Source organism: Penaeus chinensis, chromosome 12 (genome assembly GCF_019202785.1).
Source record: "Penaeus chinensis breed Huanghai No. 1 chromosome 12, ASM1920278v2, whole genome shotgun sequence".
NCBI classification, from domain to species: Eukaryota; Metazoa; Arthropoda; class Malacostraca; order Decapoda; family Penaeidae; genus Penaeus; species Penaeus chinensis.
Window position 1 is genome coordinate 4,962,342 of NC_061830.1, and position 22,500 is coordinate 4,984,841.

Below are 22,500 nucleotides of genomic sequence, written 5' to 3' on the forward strand. Positions count from 1 at the left end.
TTCATAATCCCTTACATGATATTTGTATTCTAAGTCTTATTAGGCATTTTAAAGACTGCCAGATGAACACTGATATATCAATTCCATTTGCCATATTGTTTGCTTTGTACTGTTTGTATGACTGGAACTGGAGTATTAGTCAAGTAACCATTTTGATGAAAAACAGTGATAGAAGATAATGTATTTCTTAAATAAAAATAAAAAGTTGAAGTATAGAAGATCATAGCAGGCTATATTTGAAAAGGAAGGATACATTCTCAATCTGTATGGTAGAGTTACCTGCTTTGATAAGCACTTAACCCATTCGTGACGGGGATGATGAACAAAAGATGGGGAAAATGCTGTGCTCATTTTTTTAATTTTTTTGTGGAATGTCTTTACACATAGATGGCTCTGCCTTACCTGATTTCACCTTTCTTGAATTAGCGGGAAAACGTATTTGTTACTAGTGCTATGAATATCGATGGTGTTATTTTTATTAACATTAATTACTATAATGTTATAAACAGTAGTAATAGCAAAATAAGATAACGTAAAATATTTCGTAAATTAAAGAAAAGGGTAAACGGGCGAGACAGGCAGTACTCGTAACTGGCTCATTGGTGATTTAGTACAATTGTAGCCATCTATGTTGAAAAACAATTAAACAAGTAAACTCACATTGGGCATGTCACGGATATGTGACATGCCCGTTGCGAATGGGTTAAGTATCTTACCATGCCTGTATTTTTCCAAGTCTCTCATGATATTTACAATGCAGTATCAAGTATGGCACTGAATGCAGAGCTCATTACTGCAATATGTCAGCTGGTTTTTATCACTACTTTAGGTTGAAGTACATAATGGGACTGATTAGCTAGGGAGCAGTAGTGATTGGAAGGGGGATTACTGACAGAACCCCTGGGTAATATAGTATATTTTGAACAGGGAGGTTTTTGGTTCATAGATCAATCTTTGTAGTAGTTCATTGATTTGTTTGAGCTGGGGACTTTCTTTGTCTAGCAGTCTCTATCTCTTTATCATCATTTTCAATCCATACCCTTCTCTCTCTCTCTTTTCACTCTTTTGTCCATTCCATCAACCACAGGCAACTTTTCTGGTAACCACACTGATTTCATGAAACATTTCTTCCCAAAAAGATAAAATGGCAGATCCCAAACTGGAGCCCATCGTGAAGCGCATCCGCCACCTGAGTTCCCTTGTGAGCACTTCAGGCCTGGATGGCGGCAAGGGCTCGGGATTTGTCACGCCACAGCTGGTTGGGCATGAGGGCTTGCTGGATGCTCTCTTTGTCCTCTATGATGAGTGCAATAATGATCAGATGAAGAAAGATGTAAACGTGTGCGCGTTCATTGACAAGTGTGAGTTTTATTGTGGTTCTCTTCTCTATATCAGTTTGTCCTGAAATTGTTGTGATCTCATTTGTTATATACTAGAATTTGTGTAATAGAGTATTTTCTGAATTATCTAGCATAAGATATTAACATATTATTTTTTTTCTGCCAAGATTTCATATTTATTTGAAAAGAAATTTATGTTTTCAGATAGGAGCACAGTACATGACTTACGTAAATTACGTGTGAACTTGAATGACTTTGAGCAGAAGAAAGTGATTGGAAAAGGCCATTTTGGTGTTGTTCAGGTAGTTAGAGAAAAAGCAACAGGAAATGTTTTTGCTCTCAAAAGCCTTCGCAAATTAGACACCTTATCACAACAACATGTAAGTAAGAAAATTTTTGCTGATACTCCTCTCAGTGATGAATTTTCACTTTTTTTTTCATAATAGTATTATAGTAGTCTTTTGTATTTCAGCTAAAGTTAATAGTTAATATGGTTTTTGCCACAGACCTCTACATTTTATCTCAAATGAAACCTAGTGGCTACTAGTCCCAATATAGTCTGACCAAAAGTATCTGTATTTATATCAGATTTCTAAAGATATACATGAACTTTTGTTAATGTTAATCTGTAATTTGTTTTCATTAAAGGTTGCTTTTTATGAGGAAGAGAGGGATATCATGGCAAAGGCTACCTCAACCTGGATCACAACATTACAGTATGCATTCCAGGTGAGCAATATTTTTTTTCATCTGAAGGAAATTAATCTGAATTTAAATACATTATCTATATGCCCTACAGTGAACAGTATCTATGCTTATTTTACATTGCAGAGATTTATATTCGAAAATGAATTCATTTATGTATTATTTTAGATATCCATCTGATATAATCACATGTAAACTGATCTCCCAGTTTTGTTCACTGTCCGCTCATCCTTTTGAATGCAGGATGACCAGCAGCTTTACTTGGTGATGGAATTCCATCCTGGTGGAGATTTGCTGTCTTTGCTGGATCGGTACGATGGCACGTTCTCGGAGGACATGGCACGCTTTTATTTGGCAGAAATCACCCTGGCTATACATGACTTACACTCCATGGGTTATGTGCATAGGTATGTTTTGGTGAAGGCATTTGTACTATTGTATATTTTCATATTTGTAATTGTATTTTAACTTAGAAAAAAAAATGTTTTGCTGACATCTCTAATATATCATCTACCTTGCAGAGATATAAAGCCTGACAACATACTGATAGATAGATGTGGTCATATCAAGTTAGCTGACTTTGGCTCTGCAGCAAAACTCACATCATCAGGTGTTGTCAGAAGTAAAATGCCCGTTGGAACTCCTGACTACATAGCTCCAGAGGTCCTGCAGTCTCTTAACGAGAAAGCTTCCAGTGTGTCTTACGGGGTAATGCCAATGATTCTCTAATGGTATATTATTTCTGTTGCTTTACACACTGAGAGTGTTTTATTCTTGTGAATGATTTAAATCTAACTTTTGGCCATCCATTTTCATAGTTTTACTTTCACAGCTATTTATTTCATCAGAAATGTATAGAAGTATGACTCACTCATGTTATTATCTTTTTCTCATGACAGGTGGAATGTGACTTGTGGTCCCTTGGAATAATGGCTTATGAAATGTGCTTTGGTGATACACCCTTCAAGGGGGAAAAAGTAGTTGATACCTACAGTAACATCATGAACTATAAGGTAAAGAGAGTTCCCTACATTTTTTCTTGTAAATGAGAGTTCCCTACCTTTCTTCTTGTAAATGAGAGTTCCCTACCTTTCTTCTTGTAAATGAGAGTTCCCTACCTTTTTTTCTTGTAAATGAGAGTTCCCTACCTTTTTTCTTGTTGAAGGGAGTAGTAAATTCAGAGTAACAGAGGAACTAGATCAAGAAATACTATTTACAATAGAAACTCCATATTCTTCCCCCTACCTGTCTCCTTCTCCCTAAACTCGCTTTCAGTGATCGTGATTCCTTGCAGAAGCAATACTGTGAAAAAGCCTTCGGCATATTCATGTTTTCGTGTTTTTCCCTTAGTTTTAATTACAATTTGTTTAGCATGAAACCTGCACATGAAGTTGAATATGTATGGTTTTACTCTTGTATCCCTTTCTCGATGCAATCAGCTAACTTAACAGACTTTTCACCTCTTCAGAAAACACTCAAATTTGATGATGAAGAACATGTAGTCAGTGAGGCGGCGAAGGACCTAATACGTGGCTTGCTTGAAGAGGCCACCCATCGCCTGAATCACTCGGCAATCGTTCAGCACAAATTTTTCCTTTTGGTGAACTGGAATAATCTGCAAAACTGTATGTATCTGTTTGTTGTTGATATTTAAGTTGAATCATTTTCCTCTTGATATATTTGCTTTGCCTGTTTATTAAATCTCCCTTTTCTTTCGTCTTGTATACTCAGTACCACAGATATGAAAACTTCCTATCTTGAAATATTTTGAGAACCTAAGTCATGCATTCATATCTCATCCAACCAATGGAAATATGGCAAAAGAGATAGAAAACCAATGAGGATAATAATAAAATACAGGATAAATTTCATGAAGGAAAAAAAATGATATATGTTAATTAATATATGTTTCAGGTGCCCCACCATTCGTCCCCATTGTGAACAGTGTAGATGACACAAGCAACTTTGAGGAATTTGAGAATGAGAGGAGGCTGCCCAGTGTTGATGCTTTCCGTACCCGACAGGGCTTCTCGGGCCGGAACTTGCCTTTTGTGGGTTTCACTTACAATAGGGGCAAGGCCAGTGTGGAGGGGTAAGAGGGACTGTGACTTCTTGAATATGTGATTTGCATTTGACTTTTAAAGGAGGTTGCTTGGTATCCATCCTGTATACAATTTCAGTATGATTGGACCTGATTGTTTTTTTTTACTTTTTTATTTTAGTATTTTAGTTATTAAGATCTGGTGATATAAACAGTAAACCTTGGAATAAAGCTAGAGATATCATACCTCCTCTGTGAAAATACATAATAGACTAATACACTTTCAGACATCGTTACTAATTTCAGAAACAAATAAGTTACTTTTAAAAAATGAACTCTCTCATACTAAACTTATATTTGATTTATATATTTGTATATGTTAAAAAAAATAATTGCTATTAGTATTATTAATAACATTATAGTAATCATAATGTCAACAACAACAATAAAAAATGTTGATAAATAGCATTAGATAAAAAATGTTTTTCCCAAAAACTTAACGGAAGGGGATATTAGCTGAAGATATGCATTTACTTATTAGCTCCTTGGTGGCTGATCACTTCTGCAAACAAAATGTGGAAAAGAAAGCAGCAGCAGACAGTGTCATTCCCTGGCATTATTGAGTTAGAGAGGTTTAGATAAGGCCAGAGGGATGTCAGAAAGAAATACCATAAAGAATAGAGTTTCTCGGAGATATGAGCAATGGAATCCACTTGAATGTTACTTTGCAGCAGAATGTCTGTCGTGCTAGAATAATGTTAAACGGTGACTATATTTTTTCAGGGAATAAAAAAATGAAGGGAAGGGTGCTCTGCAGCTTTCACATTTGTTCCTTGATTTCCAGGCCCAATCCTACTCCTGGTGTTAGAACAAATTCCATTGGTTCATCAATTGTCAATGTCTCCTTCCTTGATGAAACCTTCAGGGACTCATCTCAGCGTGATGACCAACTAAAGTCCCTGAAAAAGGAAAATCATGAACTTAAACTGGAGGTAAGTTTCTGTAGTTATTAATGTGTGCATATTTATAGATTCTTCACTTTGATTTGCAAGTAGGATAGTGTTACTGACACTGCTGGATGTATCTGTTCTTGTGTTACACTGAAACTCATCCCAAGGTCCTTAGATAAAGGAGAGACTTAAATGAATTTCTTATTTTGCTGTGAAAGGTTGAGCAACTGAAGGACAAGGAACATGGAAGGGAGGTCCAAGCTAGAGACAGGAAGCTGAAGGAGGCTGAGTGCAAGATTGAATATTTGGAGAAGGAGCGGCAGCGCTTGGAGGAGGATAATGTTCGCAACGAGAGAGCTAAAGCTGTAAGTTTTTTTTTTTTTTTTTTATGATTGCATTTAATTGCTCAAATTTATATTTATGAGGATACAAACATATCCATTTCTTATCCCTTTGCATTACTTTCCCTTCTGTTGTGAAATGTGAATTTTTATTTTTTTTGCTATTAAAAGATATTTGAGACTTTTTCCCTATCCCTGGCAGACGTATAAAAGAGACCTTGCTTTAGAAAGATCTAACCGAGTTCAGACTGAGACACAGACCATTGAACTCGTCAGAGGAATGAAGAACAAGTGGAAGCAGGAGGAAGCCAAGAAGATTGAGGTTTTATCTAGCAAGATTGCTGTAAGTTTATATGTATATACAAAGATCAAAGTTTCTTTTTCTGTCTTTTTCTGTCTTATTTTCTGTATTTATATGTATTGATAATACAACTGATTGATCTGTTAAATGTGTAAGTTTGTTTGTGATTTTGGTAGTTTGTATCTGAATATCGGATTAATGTGTGTAATGGGCAACTCCCTCTTTCAGGCATATGAGGAAGAAATTGCATTCCAGCAGTCACAACACAAGGAAGTAGTGAATGCACTGGCTGAGAGGGAGAAGGAGTTCAAAGTATTTGCAACTGAGATTCAGAGGCTGAAGAAGCAACTCCATGCAAAGGTGCAGTTCATGGTTACTAGTGCATGATCTTACACAGTTTTTCAGTCTTAGTTTTCCCTTTGCAAGTTGATGAATTTTGAGGTTTCCCATAACGTTTTTTCATTAATAAAGATAATAAACACATTTGAAAAATATTTTTCATATAGCACTCTTAAATTATATAGCATACTTTTGTATAGAAGATGTAATTTGAAGATATTTTTTGCCACTATTTTTTTTTTTTCTCCCATTTACAGGAGTTTTTGATGTAATTATCAGATTAGATTGATAGATTTTTGTTTTCTAATTTGGTTTCTGTATGATAACATCACTCCTGTTTTATGACCATGTTTACATTTGCATTATATAGTTTATTATTCAGTAAAAAATATGACTTGTTCCTTTTGTGAATGGCAGGAGAAGATGGAAATCTCCTTCCAAAAGGAGAAGGCTGAGATGGTGTGCCACGGAGACTGTTCACCAGCTCAAGAGGCAAAGCAGAAGCTGGAGGAACTCGTCCAAAAGCTGGAGAAGGAGAAGGAAAAGAGAGAGAAGATCACCACAAAACTGGAGGAAGCAGCATCGCTGAGGAATGAACTGGAGAAGGAGCTCCACCAGAAGGCTCATGTGGAGGATGAAAGCAAGCTGATGGAGAACCAGATGGAGGAACTCAGCCAGAAGCTAGCTGAGACTGAGAGGGCCTTGGAGGCAGCGGAGGACAGGATGAAGCACTTTGAGCAGCAGGTGAGGGCTTCAAATCAGGGATTGATTTAACATTTTGTTTGTAATTTGGATGCTTTAGTTAGTGTGAATTTTTTTTGGTTACTCGTTCGATACGATACTTTTAATTGATAATGTAGCTTTTGTAAATTTAAGTTTGGATAACCTATCCAGTTTCTCTGGTTTTGGTGTATTAAGGTAATTTACTTTCCAAATAGCTGTATGAGTTATATACCCACTAGTATTGTATTAAAATATTTAGACTACTGTGTTCAGGACTTGCCAGTACTTTTCGATGCCAATAAAGTTCAGTGATAACTTGAATCAAGAATATATCATCAGGCAGTTATAGGCAATTATAGCAAGCCATAATGAACTTTTAACTACTGATACAAACTTTTGACTTGCATTCTGATTTGTGCCATTGCTCAAATCAGTAAAAAAAAAAATTGTGTTCTCATTGTCATAATTTTTTTCCCCTATCTAAACTTAATGCAAATGAATATTTTCTCTTTATCTTTTGTAAATTATAAGTTCATTTTCCTCTCAGAATCATGCTACAAAGAAGCAGCGAATTGAAGAGCTGGAAGGCCAACTTACCCAAGAAAAGAAGGAATGTTCAGTGCTGCGGAACCAGTTGCAGGTAAATTGACTTTATTAGAGAATTATTTAAGTATATCACTCTTTCTTGTTGACATTAAAGTGCTTGTTTTATGTTTCATATGGAAATATACTTACTCAGTATTAGTGAAAAGTTTCAGAGAGATCTTGTTCATTTACATATATGGCTAACAAGATTGTAGGTTTTGATGACTTAAGATTGTCAATGGCTTTTTGCAGTCTTTACTAATTAGTTCCCTTGCTTTGTGACACGCAGGAATTAACAGGCCGTTTGAATGAGTCACGTGCTAGTTACGAGAGCCTGGATTCTACTCGCAGTCTGAGGGAAGAGGAGCAGGAGGCAAAGATTAAGGAATTGGAACAAGAGTTGAAACTAGCAACTTCAGGCAAATTAAACCTCCAAAACCAACTTGCAGTTGTAAGGGCAAGAGAAGGTGTGTATAGAGATTTTTTGTTTTTGTTTGATTCACTTCTTTTTTGATTGGTGATCTAGTACATCTACAAATTTTTTGTTCTTTGATTCAAAATACTAATTTCCTTGTTTTAAAGAAAAAGGGAAAAAGTAAAGACTATATATGCACAATTCTTTTGCACATATACCTCTTTAATGTACCAACTGGTAATATTCTTCACAGGAGAGCATAAGAGCAAGATATCAGACCTTGAGTTGCTGCTCTCCAAGCTTGACGATACTGTACGCAGCCTGGAAAATAAAAAGTCCTCCACAGAAGCATGTGCAGAGACATTCCAGACTAAACTGCAGCTCCTTGAGGCTCAGCTGGAGTCGGCCAAGGCTGCTAGCGAACAGGACAAGGAGAAGGCCAAGAAGTTATCTGAAGATCTAAGAGTGGTAAGGGATGGGTGCTGTCCTGTGGTGGTCTGTCTCCAAACTGAATATTAACCTTATGGATTGAGTTTGACTGGCTTTTATATTTCTTTTCAAGAACTACTGAATTAAATACTTGATCCTTATTTTTTTTGTATAATAGGATTAATGCAGCTTTTGGATTTCTATATGTCTTCTTGGTATAAGGCATTAGTCATTACTATTACCTCAGATTTGCTGAAGTGTTGAAATACTTGATCACTTTACGAGTGTTTTGCATTCCTTAAGGCTAAGGCAGAGCTGTCAGACTGCAAATTGGACTTGCGTGTAGCCCAGAGAGACTCCAAGTCATCCCAAGACACTATCTTGTACTTGAGGGAAAGAAGCCGAGAACAGCGAACGCAGCTTGAGGAGAAAGAGGTTAGATATTATATATATCAATAGAACCAACAATATTTAATACTTTAAGTTGATGGTTTTGATACCATGATTTGTTGGTTTATTTTTGAAATTTATTTTTATTAAGTTATTATTTTAGTATTGTATATCTTTTCGTTACAACTACTGACTCGATGGTCCTTTAAATCCCATACAGACTGCTGTACAGAAGGTCAAAGAACTGGAGGAAGAGCTCCGGAAGAGCATGGAGAAGCAAGATGAGGAGATCCAGAAGCAAGAGGCTCATTTTGAGAAAGAGAGGGCAGCTCACAAGGTAGTCAATCATAAAAAATCTGCATGTCTAGTTGTAGAGCTTATATCTAGGTATTTCATTATTATATCTTGATTAGCTGAGTGAAAATTATAGACTTGAAAATGATTATTAATCTGTTTGTCTTTAACTATGTGCCTCTCACACACTGGAACCCAATAGAAAATTGCCAGATTAAAGGATTTCACTTTTTCATGGGAAATAATATTTGCCACCTAAAAAAAAAAAAGCAATTTAACAAGTACTTGACTAACTTTTATCACATTATCGTCTTCATCTTCACATATTATATCCATTGATATATTCTAAAGATCATTTGTTTTCCAGAAAGCAGTTGCTACCCTGGAAGAGAGGATCAAGAATCTCCAGGAGGCCAACAAAGGCTCAGAAGAGTTGCAGAAGAAACTGCGTGATGCCTACCAGCAAGCAGATGGTCTCAAGGTACCTTTGGATTTATTTCGATTTTCATTCTAAGCTAAGCTTGATTTGTTCTATTTTATAGTCTTTATTTCTGTTTCGTATTTTTTGTTATTATGATTTTTTTCAATTAGTACTTTTTGATGTTTTTCTATTTAGTATTTTATGGTTGGACAGATGTTAAGGTAATAGTATCCAGATATTATATATATATATGTATATATGTATATATGTATATATATATATATGTATATATATATTATATATATATATATATATATTATATATATATATATATATATATATATATATATATATATATTATATATATATATATATATATATATATATATATATATATATATATATATATATATATAAAATGATTTTAATTTGATAATTAATTTTGTTTTTCTTCTGTCTTTTTTTTTCCTCTTCGTGTATCTGCATGTCTCTTCCATTTATAAAATTATTTTATATATATTTTTTTTCAATGTGCAAATTAACTTTTTGACAGTTTTAGTACTAGCAGCAGATATAGAGAATATAAACAATACATACTTTCAGCTTGAGAAACGAGGACTGGAAACTCAGATCAAGATGGTTGAATCTGCACGAGAAGAAATCAAACAAGAGAAGCAGAACATGAGAAGTGAAGCTGATGATTTGAGGAAGAAACTTCAAGACTCAGAAGCAGTGAGTAATGGAGAGTTAGAGTGGAGTGAATGTAGTTGTAATACTGATATTATATGAGGCATTTTTGAAGAGTGTGTAAAGTGAGTAAGGACGAGACTATTTGTGATCATTTGATTTAAGTAAAGGAAATGTGATGTATAGAAAATGTCTGGTTTACAGCTCTGGTCAGAACTATTATTGTCTGGAAAGTTTCTACAATTGTGGTCATGTATATTGATTTGTTTGTTGCAGACAATAGCTCAGCTGAAGGAACTGTGCTCCATGCAAGATGAAGAACTGACAGTGATGGAGACCCTCTCTGAACAAATTAAAACTCACCAGGAAGAGAAGTAAGGATGATTTTGTGAAGGAAATAATTTGTAGTAGTACTAGGTCACTGTTTTTTAAGTGATGGAAGTACACGTGATACTTTGCATTTATGTGAAAAGAGTGATTGGAAAAGGATTTGTTGATTCAGTCTATCCATTCTAGGTATAACTGTTATCTTGCATAGCTACTTGTTTTGAAGTCTGGTCTCTTGACAGTGGGTGTAAGTTTCCTCATAATCATAAGAATCTGACACCTTATCATCAAACAGGGACAAACTCAAGAAGGACCTTGAGAAACTCCAAGCTGACCTAAGAACGGCACGGTCCGCTGTCAATGAGGAAAAGTCATTGAAGTTGTTCCAGGAGAGGAAGGTGAAGGACATGGAGAGTCAGCTGAATTGTCGAGATGAGGAGAGTGACCAGCAGGTGGCACGACTCAATGAACAACTGCAAGAGTCTAACAAGTCCAACTTGGAATTGCATGAACAGGTAGGAGCTGTGTTTGTGTGTTTCTATTCTTTTTTTTTTTTTTTTTTTCTTTTTTTTTTTTTTTTCTTTTTTTTATGTTGTAGGTGAAGATAAAGTAATATTTTATTTTTGTCTTACTTATTCTTTATCTAGTACAGAGTGCCTCCTACTCAATACCAGATAAATATGTTCATTACCATCTACACAAGCAAGCACAGGCTTTAGCGATGTGCTGTGAATAGCTAAGCTAATATGTATGCTGCAGTAATTTGTTATTAATACTTGTGTACACTGAATTATATCAGCTACTATGTCACAGACTATGTATTGAAATTATATGTAAAGCAGTAACAACTTTAATATAAGGTTTTGATAGAAACAAAACAAAAATCCATTTTTAATGATTTGACATTTAAAGATTGAGAGTCTGGAGAAGGAACTCAAGGAGGCGACTCTCCTGGTTCGCAACATGGAGCGTGAGTTCACATCTCTTCAAGGCCAGCGTGACTTGATGCAGCAGGAGATTGATGGTCACATTCACCACATCCACACCCTAAAGGATTCCAACTTCAAGCTGACAGAAGCACTGGAAACTGCAGTGTCCAAGGGAGAGACATTCAAGCAAAAGTATGTTATTGGGAAAGTTTTATTTGTTACTTATTTTCATTTGATTTTTAAAATATTAGAACATTTTTTGGATTGAACTTGCTCCTTCACTGTAGGGAATATGAATGTAAAATTGCTTATTTGTGCAATTGCTGAGACCCATCCCATTGCTTCCAGGATTGAAGAAGTAGAGCGCATGCTAGCAGACCAGCAACTGATGTTTGAGGATGAGAAGATCAAGATGAAGAGCACCATTGAGCAACAGACCAAGCTGATTGACTTCTTGCAAGCTAAGACTGACAATTCTAAGAAGAAGAAGGTAAGTTGATAAGTGCCTTTCTTACATCCAAGTCAACAAGGATGTATGCCTTGTGTGATTCAAATTATTCTCAAAGATTGCCTTCAGCTGCCATAAATTGTTACTCTGGGTCTTGCCTCTTACAGAACTTCAAGGAAAAGTTGTTTGGAGGGAAAGACAAAGAGAACACTGGCTTCAGCATGCCGCACCAATACAGAGAACTGGAGGACCTGTTGGCACGAGAGCGAATGAATGGCAAACAGATCCAAGATCAGCTGATCAAAGCCAGGGCTGAGATTGTTGCATTGAGGGCTAACGGTCAGTGACTTGAGACTCTTTTTAGGAATTTCTCGCCTGTTAAGCTCCACGTTTAATTAGGTGGTCTTGTGATATAAGAAGGTTGATTTGGTTGTCATTTGTATATCCAAAATATTTTATCATGATTTAGAACGATTATTGTTATTGTATATATGATTTTGTTTAACAGATGTAATTTATGAGCATTATGTTATCCTTTTGGCCAATTGTAGGTGGCACCCTGGACAACAAGAGTGTCATGGGCACTCCTCGACCCCCAAGAACCCCCATGGTGTCACGCACCCCCCTCCAGACGAAGACTCCCCAAAACAAGAGGGCCTTAGAGCACATAGTGGACTCCCCCAACATGCAGGAGAGCAGCTCCAAGCAAAGGATGCGGCACAACATCCCCCATAGGTTGGTGTGGCTTGAGGGTTGTGACTGAGATAGCTAGATCCAGAAGTGTGAGTTCTGAGTGAAAGTGTGTGCTTATATACATGTTTTTTATTATTTGTTAAGACTGTGGTTTGATATAAGTATTTATTTTGTGAAGATTTTCCAGCAAAAGGTATATTTTATATATCTCTTTTCAAGGACTGATTTGATGGTCACATTTTTTTTTGTATTGCTGTATGGTTATTTTACCAGTTATTTAAACTATATAGTGGCTGTGATTTCAAACATTATAATGTTGCAGGTGGCAGTCTGGCCTTCAGATGAGAGCAATCCGGTGTGCAGGTTGCCTAGACAGCATTCCCTTTGCAAGAAATGCCTCCAAGTGTCAAGAGTGTGGAATTATTGCGCACAACAAGGTGAGAAGAAGAGATTTTAGGGTGTAATTTGAAATGTGTATATATATATATATATATATATATATATATATATATATATATATATATATATATATATATATATATATATATATATATATATATTTGTCCCTTAAAGGCCAGATAGGATTTTATCTTAAAAATCAGTTAATGAAAGGGATGTTGACTTCAAAAAATATTTTTTTACTCTCCTATTAGTCATGATTTTTCTAGGGGGTCTGTATTTCTATAGGATTTCAGGTCAAAGATGCATTCCATATGCATATTATTTTATGTTCATGGAATGTGTAATTTACTCTATAATGTTGCTCATGAATCACAAAGTTTTATGTGATTTTGTGCCTGACTGAGCAGTGTCTCATTATGTTGTGTACCCTAAGGATTAGTCTGATAAATATATGGTTTACATAGATTCATTTCTCTTATTGCAGTGTTGTATGGAATTGCCATCAACGTGTGGCCTACCTGTCCAATTTGCAGAACATTATGCAAGAGGTTGGAGTTCTGATTCTCCAGTTAAGTCCCAAGGATCTCATTCTTCTCAGAAGTGTGTGATTCAGGGATGGTTGAAGATGCCAAAGTGAGTGCCCATTTAGAAGGAATTAACTCTGTATTTAATTGTTTCTCTTTTTATTTTGATTTCACTTTGAATATCAATATGGTGTTTGTACATATTCAGTATGAGTTGTAAAGTGATTTCTGCTGGGAAAGAGTTAGGTTTGTGAAAGAATTAGATTTTGGAATTATGTTGTGCAAGAAGAATAGTATTGTCAGGGTGCATCACAAATCACTGACATGGATTTTATACTATAATGTGATCTGAGTTTTTATATTGTATAGTGCCTTGCTTTAATTTCAATAACTTCCTTGTAGGTCTGGCAAAGCCTGCTGGGAGAGCCGTTTTGTTAGCCTGGAGCAAGAGGAGATCCTGATGTATGACCATGAGCCCAGCGCTGGCATGCAACCTCGCTCTAAAATTAGCCTATCACGCCCTGGCTGTATTACCACTGTTATGTCTGCTGTGCCGAGGTCTGAGCTACCCAATACTAGCAGTGTGGATCTCCCCTATGTCCTTAAGGTTGGTTTTCAATTGTATGAGTGCATTTACTGCGAATATTTGAATCAGTGGTATTCATACTTTTTTGAAGTATGACATTTGTATAAAGAGTTTGATAAACAAGGATATTGAAGGTTATCCAGTGAAATAAGTTTTATAGTAGTAGTTAATGGACATTTCACTTTACTAGACTCGTTCATCCTATTTTAATTTTGAGCTTTCTTGCATCATGAGAAATAGCTCTTGTTCATATGCATATGGTGTTGGGAGCTTTTCATCAAGTCATCTCTTTCAACTTTTCAGATTGAAATTCGTGCAAGGACTGCTTCTGGTCACTCTGATACTCTGTATTTCATGACCACTAATTTTGAAGAAAAGCAGTCATGGGTATCTGCCTTAGAGGGGGTTTTGGCACAAGTAAGTTGAATTATGCAAATGCACTTTTTGTTTGCAGATTCATTTTAAAACTTGAAATTTAATGCAGGTGCTACAGAATATAGATAAGGAATGCAGCTAGGACTAGGTGATTTCTTTTTCCTTTAAAAGTTCCATGGTCATTATTTGTTTATATGTTCTTATTTTTTTATAATACAGAGATCTAATGTAATGTATTGCTTGTCACAGCCATAAAATAAAATAAAAACAAAATGACAAGTGTGTACTAATACTTTTATTTTCAGTTTAACGACAGTACATCCTGTGCTTATATCTTTAGCCCAGATGAGAGGGTATGACACTGTTAACATTCACCTGTTAAATAGTATTGTAGATGAGCTGGTGTAATGATTAAATTTATACGGCTGTATTTCTTTAATATTTCTGCCAGAGTAGTGTTACTGGTAGAAATTAGTGCTATATTTTGGTTGATGAAGTTGAGTCGATGTAGATTGATTAGTTCAGCAGTAATTGTAGAATGATAATTATAATTTGTATGTATAAGGTCAGTCTATGGAACATGATTGAAAATATTTCACTAGGCTGATATAAGCAGAAAATGGGAAACCATAAAGATAGCCGTTGTTAGGTAAATAAACGCAAGTATTTACTTATGATTGTTTAATTTTGGGCTGTGTAGATACTCATTGTATTTGATGCAGCAAAAATAACTTAAATTCAAGTACATATACTTTGTTGTGTTTGCATTTATTCGTAAAGTATTGTTTAATCACATATTTCTCATGGTTTTCAGATGAACAAGGGTGAGGTGGAGGACAACAGTCTGACAGCATGCATCCAGGAGAACACATTGTTATCACTGGATGGTCCTAGTCCTCTGGATATCAACATTATCGTTTACCTGAACAAAACTGTAGGTTATTTTTATTTATTAACTTATTCATTTACTTAAGAAAAATGATGGTCCCTGTTCATTTTGTTTAATGAGTGTTAATCATAATTACAAAGATAAAGATAAATAGATAAATAATGGTATGATAATTGTACCCAAGCCTACTATGACATAGTTTGCCTTTATGCTAAATGGTTTTCCCTTGACAGACTGCACTGGTTGGAGCAACAGAAGGCCTTTACTCCTTTGAGTTGGACCAGTCTGGGAAACTGCGGTCTCGTGCACGCATAGAAGGCCTTAGCAGCATCCACCAGATCTTGATGTTAGAGGAAGCTGGGATGGTCCTCTTTATCGCTGGTACGGAGAGGCAGAAATCAAAGGATAGGTTTCTTAAATGTCATAGTAAAGGTTGAAGAGTGGAGTGGGAAGCCAAATGCTCTTTATAGTTTAGTTATAGTTTATAGTTTAGTTATAGTTTAGTCAGACATTAGGAAAAGAATGATTTCTTTCTGACTTATTTTTCTTTTTTCTTCCGTTTCATTATATATATATATATTATATATATATTATATATATATTATATATATATATATATATATATATATATTATATATTTATATATATATATATATATATATATATATATATATATATATATATATATATTATATATATATACTGTATATTTTTTTTTTTTTTTTTCTTTTTTATACTTCCTACTCTTTTTGGTAAGACATTTTTCTCAGCTGATGGCCTATTCCTGATGTTCTACAGGCAAAGAGAACCTAGTGTACATGATTGACATGCGGACAGTGGTTGCTGCAGCAGAAGCAGCCCAGCTTTCTAAGCCAAGTTTAAGCATGCAACGAGTGGAACCGCTTCAGGGTTGCCATCTATTGGCCTCAGGTTGCACTACAGCCAAACAGACTTTCATGTGTGCTGCAGCTTCAGACAGAATTAGGTAAGTAAAATGTGACTATGAATCACCCAGATTTACATTAAATTAATCTAGGCATATGTTTAAGTAAGGTGTAGATAAATAATCATATGAGTCATAAATTCTGCATAATTTGTGAAAATTACAATCTAGTTAACCCAATTGCTCCGTATGGCAAGAGTACATGCCATGCTCAATGTAATACAAGTTAATTTATGGTAATTACAGATAGATGGTTCTACAAGTGCTTAATCACCAAGGAGTCGGTTATTAGTCCTACGTATCTCACCTGTTTACCCCTTTCCTTGACTTTTGGAAAGGGTCTTTTACATTATTTCATTGTCTTAAATGTTATCAAGATTTTAATAACATTTAATAATCATAACATCAATAACAATAATAACAGTATCGACATCAACTGTATTAAAAAGAAAAACAATAATGATTTTCCCGCCAATTCGAAGAATGGGGAAATCAGGATTGGTCACTAGGGCTACTGATAGACTCCTTGGCGGCTGAGCACATGTGGAGCCATCTGTATGTAACAACATTCACAAAAAAATACAGGGGACAGAACATAAATCCGGGGTGAATGGGTTAACATAGTCCTACCTCTTATGATTATGATTATTGTCATAATTTCCATCAAAGTTGAAGACGAACTTTGTTGGGCTTCAAAATTATTGTCTCACTTTTCTTATAGACTAGTTTTGTGTCAGTACTTATATCCTCTTTCTTCCAGCATCTTGGTGTGGAATGATCTGAAGAATGAGTTTAGCATCTGCCGTCAGTACAGCACTCAGGAACCCTGCAGTTGCTTGCACTTCACCAAAGCCTCTCTTATTGTTGGTGCTGAGAAGTTTTATGAGATAGACCTCAAAACATTTGATATTGAAGGTAACTACATTTATCAGAGGAAGAGAGATAATTTTGTTAATATTTGACATGGATGAATCTAAGAGATGCATTATCCCTTGACTGATTTCATTTTAATATTCTTTTCTTTTATATATATATGTATATATATTATATATTTTTTTCTCTTTTTCTCTTTCTCTTCCTCTTCCTCATCCTCTTCCTCTTCCTCTTCCTCTTCCTCTTCCTCTTCTTCTTCTTCTTCCTCTTCCTCTTCCTTTTTCTCTTTCTCTTTCTCATTCTCTTTCTCTTTCTCTTCTTTTCCTCTTTCTCTTTCTCTTCTTTTCCTCATTCTCTTTCTCTTTCTCTTCTTTTCCTCTTTCTCTTTCTCTTCTTTTCCTCTTTCTCTTTCTCTTCTTTTCCTCTTACTCTTTCTCTTCTTTTCCTCTTTCTCTTCTTTTCCTCTTTCTCTTTCTCTTCTTTTCCTCTTTCTCTTTCGCTTCTTTTCCTCTTTCTCTTTCTCTTCCTCTTCTTTTCCTCTTTCTCTTTCTCTTCTTTTCCTCTTTCTCTTTCTCATCTTTTCCTCTTTCTCTTTCTCTTCTTTTCCTCTTTCTCTTTCTCTTCTTTTTCTCTTTCTCTTTCTCTTCTTTTCCTCTTTCTCTTTCTCTTCTTTTCCTCTTTCTTTTTCTCTTCTTTTCCTCTTTCTCTTTCTCTTTCTCTTTCTTTCCTTTTCCTCTTTCTCTTTCTCTTCTTTTCCTCTTTCTCTTTTTCTTCTTTTTCTTTTCTTTTTCTTTTATTTTCTTTCCTTTTCTTTTTATTGCTGGTAAATCACTCTTACTTATTTATTTATTTATTTATTTATTTATATATTTATATATTTATTTTCTTATTATTATTGTTATATATATATTCATTTATTTTTTATTATTATTTTTTTTTCTACAGAATTTTTGGATGAGTCAGACACATCTCTTGCTTATGCCATATATGGTTCAACCCAGATGTCTTCATATCCAGTTGCCATTCTGCAGGTATGGTTTTACTGTCATGTTTTGATATATGGTCAGAACTATCAAGCAACTTTGTGTTTTGGCTGGGTTGTGACTTTAGTGATGATGAAAAGGGACCAGTGGCTTTACAAATGCTAACTTAACTAATATTAAAAAAAGAGGCATTTTAAAGGAGTTGAAATTGCATACAAGCCTTTGTAGGCAGACAGAAAAGAAAGTTTTCATATCTTTCTCACAAACTTTTTATGTGCCAAAGAGAAATATTGTACATATTATTTTGCATTTCTAATAAACTTTTCTTCTTCAGGTGTCAAAGCCAGGAAAGTATGAGGAATACCTGTTGTGCTTCTACGAGTTTGCAGTGTTTGTAGATCCTTGTGGACAGAGGTCTAGAGAGCATGACATCAAATTCACTCGCTTACCCATTGCCATTGGTAAGAAATGCGTGTTAGACACACTCCACTCGCATTTGACTGACAGATACTGTTTACTGTACAATTAGCCTTGCATGTGAAGGTACTGTTTGGCCAATTTTCCAAACAATATATACATGTAAAGAGCTGGTTCATCAGAGAAATGCATGTTTATAGAAAATTAAATGAAATTCTACAGTTGTTAATATAGATTCTGAATTCTTTGTTGACCTAATGTTATAAAACAATCCTTTAGTAATGAAATTCTCTGTATCCATAGTTATATTTCTTTTCCACTAGGGTAAAGGTTCCCAAACTGAGGTGTGAGAAAGGATTTTTCTATATATATTTTACAAGTATTCATTACCTATATATATATATATATATATATATATATATATATATATATATATATATATATATATATATCCAGCAGTTTGAAGAGTGCAAACAAAGGGTTCAATCTATAACTAATAATTACTTTCTCTGTCCCCAAACAGTCTTCCGCAATCCCTACCTGTATATCATACACCAGAATGCAGTAGAGGTTATTGAGATCCGGCCAGACTCATTCACCAAGGTGACCAGTATTGACTCAGACACAGACAGTGACATAGGCCCACCCATCAGGATGGTTACGAAGAATATGGCCAGACCGTCCTATCTTGGTAAAGAATTTTAATTATTTTTTTTTTTAAGTGGTTTTTATTTTCAAAATAAGTGATAGAAAGATAAATTCAAAAGTGCTTCCTCCTTTTATGTTCCTTTCCCTTTAGTTTCTAAGAAGAGAAGAAAGTATTTGTTAAGACAAGCTTTAATTTCTGGATTTGTTGAGTGTGTGTGAACTGGTAATTTATTCACGATAGTTTAACTTAAAAAGAAAGAAAGGAAAAAACTAACTAACAATATACTCTTCAAAAATTATTTGGGAACATGAACATATATACCAGAGAAAAAAGATTAGTAAACTGTCTTATATATTTCAAGTGAAATGAGTTGCAGTGATTCCAAATTTTGAATTGGTATTTTAACTGACATTTATAATATAATCATTATTGTTATTATTTATTTATTTATTTTATTTTATTTTATTATTATTATTATTATTATTATTATTATTATTATCATTATCATTATCATTATCATTATCATTATCATTATCATTATCATTATCATTATCATTATTATTATTATTATTATTATTATTATTGTTATTGTTATTGTTATTGTTATTGTTGTTGTTGTTGTTGTTATTGTTATTGTTATTGTTATTGTTATTGTTATTGTTATTGTTATTGTTATTGTTATTGTTATTGTTATTGTTATTGTTATTGTTGTTGTTGTTGTTGTTGTTGTTGTTGTTGTTGTTGTTGTTGTTGTTGTTGTTGTTGTTGTTATTATTATTTTTATTTTTATTTTTATTTTTATTTTTTATTATTATTTCCCTTATCATTATCATTATCATTACTATTACTATTACTATTACTATTACTATTACTATTACTATTATTATTATTATTATTATTATTATTATTATTATTATTATTATTATTACTATTACTATTACTATTACTATTACTATTACTATTACTATTACTATTACTATTACTATTACTATTACTATTACTATTACTATTACTATTACTATTACTATTACTATTACTATTACTATTACTATTACTATTACTATTATTATTATTATTATTATTGTTGTTGTTGTTGATATAGTTATTATTACTACCACTACTACCATTATTATTACTATTTTTACTATTTGTATCTTCATTTGGATCATAATCATTACTAATTATCAAACTTATTCTTTAAAGGTCCTGCGCTGAATGCCGAAAGCATCACCATTGCCTCTAGGAGTTCCGAGAAGCTGCAGGTCTTGCAGATAACAGCCAGCTTCCCAGAAGACCTTGACATGTCCTCCACTTGGGGGACACTGCCATCGTTTTCCATGCAGAAGTGAGTTTTTTTTTTGTTTGTTTTTTTCCCCCACTTTGCTTATAATTTGATTGACTGAAAGTGTGTCTGTATTTAGAAGGTATCCTTGGGTTACTCTTGAATGAATTTGATGTAAGGGTGCATCATTAGAGTCTTGTTATTTGTGAATGTTTTATATAGGCAGTAGTCACAGTAACCTCATTTTGTAAAATAATGATAAATGCTGAATTTCTTTTGTCTCTGCTCATTCATTTTGGCATACCTGCTTTTTTTTTTTTTTCCAGGCAGGAACCAGACACTGTATCAGTGAACTCGGTTAGCAGCAGGGGCAGTGTGACCAGCTCGGATAGCGACTTTGGCCACTTCAACAAGCGCGTGCAGTTTATGAGTGCTTCCCAAACCCCCAGCAGTAAAAGATCAAAGACTGGATTATAAGGACTAGATTTTAAGCTACTTATCTCCTTGAGTTTTTGCCTGTCTATGCCACTAGCGATTATTTTATAACATTTAGTGTCTTATGGTTCATGAATGGGTGTACTAAGAATGCCTTCCAGTTGATGAATGGGTGTTTGGCTTTGCTCTAATAGTAAAGCTAAGTTTGAATGTTAGTTTTCGTTAACATGTTTCAGTCTATATATTTCTGTGTAAATGAGTCTTGTGTACCCTTTACTCATTTGATTTAGAGCTGTCATAGAATTTAGACTCCCTGCCCTTCTTACAATAGATATGCTCACATATGTTTAAGTATGTATATATTTATTAATCATCTTGCTTTTTACCTGTCACTAAGCTAGTCAGGGTTATGAACTGTGAAGCATTTTTTTTTTTTTTTTTGAACACTCATTATCCCATGGAACAAAAGGATACATTTATATAGAAGGCACATGGATATCATAGCATTTTAGGAACTGCTAATTCATCTAAAAGTGGAAAATTGTAAAAAAAAATGGTTTAATCATGTGAACACTACATTGATTTATGTCTCTTACGGTGATTTATTTTGTTTTATGTTACATCTGTTGTGCTAGAACCATATGGTTGTTCTTTTGATGTTGATTATTAGCAAACAGCTAACTTTTAACTAGAAGATGGTACTTTTGATTATGAAATTATTATTATTATTACTTCTTTTGTGTGGGTGTGAGAGATTTTTTACATCAGTATTATAATTACATAAATTTATGTGATGGTGAAAAAACGGTGCTATTACTTACGCTACTGTAATAAGTGATATTTCCTTCAAATATTTTTTTTCTTCGATATATAGGCATAACCCTACTAGATTTCCCTAACTTTAGTGCAATTTATTGCCTAACTGTATATTTGCATCTTATTTTATCTTTTAACTTATGTATCTGTACTTTCTTATCAAATATCAACAGATAATACAAAAATTATATTTGTATATCTTAAAACATGTATATGTAATTGTTTGGAATACATTTTATGAATGACATTAATGTTTTTCTGTGGCCTTTGTAGCATGAAAATAAATCTTTTATACTTTTAAGGGATTTACACCCAATAGTATACAGATTGATAGTCTATGGATGAAAATGCTCATTAATGCTCTTGGTAAGTGTTGATAGTTATTGCAGAAGTTGTTTACCATTATTGAATTTTAAGTTTGGATTTTACTAGTATCAAATTACTTGCTTGCAGTGTATGTGTACGTTTAAATGACTGTGTTTGTGTGTGCGTGAATGTCACTGAGAAATCTAAGCTAATTGATGTATTTTGAAGCATGAGAAAGGGTGATGTACTTTGAATGCATAAGGATGTTTATCTTGCAAGTTTCCGAGAAGCTCTTTCCCTTCTGCTGAATAGTATCCAAATGATATCGCAATCCCATTCTTTAAATAGAAAAAATGATTCAATGTTTTACCACGAACCACTCAGATACTTCACACAGGCTTGAAAAGGGACAAACAAAAAAAACACTGATAATAACACACTAAAAGCGAATTGATTCATTGTATAAACTCATGTTTATGGAAACACTGTAAACATTGCTAGATCCAATTCCCTTAAGATTTCTACAGAGCTTCTGAGAAAAAGCATAGCCTACGTCGCATATCGTGTGATAGTAATCACTCGCGAGCACGCTTGAGGATTTAATGAGAATCTATTTTTAGACCCGTGTGAGATGACGTCATTCATCATGGACTTAACAAGCA

At 34.1% G+C, this 22,500-nt stretch overlaps 1 protein-coding gene across 2 annotated transcripts in view; it reads left to right on the forward strand.

Moving 5' to 3' along the window:
• Nucleotides 1-21,779, forward strand: part of LOC125031275 (citron rho-interacting kinase-like) — a 22,411-nt gene extending 632 nt beyond the window's left edge. The window contains exons 2-41 of one of the 2 annotated variants that reach the window (XM_047621939.1): nt 1,140-1,361; nt 1,545-1,720; nt 1,989-2,069; nt 2,289-2,452; nt 2,567-2,753; nt 2,945-3,058; nt 3,514-3,670; nt 3,960-4,137; nt 4,931-5,078; nt 5,255-5,401; nt 5,580-5,720; nt 5,907-6,038; nt 6,435-6,761; nt 7,288-7,380; nt 7,615-7,792; nt 7,994-8,208; nt 8,473-8,604; nt 8,780-8,896; nt 9,221-9,334; nt 9,878-10,006; nt 10,238-10,335; nt 10,584-10,803; nt 11,201-11,409; nt 11,566-11,707; nt 11,833-12,004; nt 12,217-12,400; nt 12,681-12,795; nt 13,245-13,393; nt 13,687-13,891; nt 14,174-14,287; nt 14,551-14,598; nt 15,060-15,179; nt 15,368-15,515; nt 15,933-16,119; nt 16,838-16,992; nt 17,896-17,981; nt 18,268-18,394; nt 18,874-19,041; nt 20,203-20,344; nt 20,608-21,779. In XM_047621939.1, coding sequence (XP_047477895.1) covers nt 1,145-1,361; nt 1,545-1,720; nt 1,989-2,069; nt 2,289-2,452; nt 2,567-2,753; nt 2,945-3,058; nt 3,514-3,670; nt 3,960-4,137; nt 4,931-5,078; nt 5,255-5,401; nt 5,580-5,720; nt 5,907-6,038; nt 6,435-6,761; nt 7,288-7,380; nt 7,615-7,792; nt 7,994-8,208; nt 8,473-8,604; nt 8,780-8,896; nt 9,221-9,334; nt 9,878-10,006; nt 10,238-10,335; nt 10,584-10,803; nt 11,201-11,409; nt 11,566-11,707; nt 11,833-12,004; nt 12,217-12,400; nt 12,681-12,795; nt 13,245-13,393; nt 13,687-13,891; nt 14,174-14,287; nt 14,551-14,598; nt 15,060-15,179; nt 15,368-15,515; nt 15,933-16,119; nt 16,838-16,992; nt 17,896-17,981; nt 18,268-18,394; nt 18,874-19,041; nt 20,203-20,344; nt 20,608-20,758 — 6,087 coding nt within the window. In that variant the 5' untranslated portion in view covers nt 1,140-1,144 and the 3' untranslated portion in view covers nt 20,759-21,779. The remainder of the gene's footprint in view (nt 1-1,139; nt 1,362-1,544; nt 1,721-1,988; nt 2,070-2,288; nt 2,453-2,566; nt 2,754-2,944; nt 3,059-3,513; nt 3,671-3,959; nt 4,138-4,930; nt 5,079-5,254; nt 5,402-5,579; nt 5,721-5,906; nt 6,039-6,434; nt 6,762-7,287; nt 7,381-7,614; nt 7,793-7,993; nt 8,209-8,472; nt 8,605-8,779; nt 8,897-9,220; nt 9,335-9,877; nt 10,007-10,237; nt 10,336-10,583; nt 10,804-11,200; nt 11,410-11,565; nt 11,708-11,832; nt 12,005-12,216; nt 12,401-12,680; nt 12,796-13,244; nt 13,394-13,686; nt 13,892-14,173; nt 14,288-14,550; nt 14,599-15,059; nt 15,180-15,367; nt 15,516-15,932; nt 16,120-16,837; nt 16,993-17,895; nt 17,982-18,267; nt 18,395-18,873; nt 19,042-20,202; nt 20,345-20,607) is intronic. The other variant, XM_047621940.1, reaches the window with a different exon arrangement.
• The last annotated feature ends 721 nt before the right edge of the window (nt 21,780-22,500 follow it).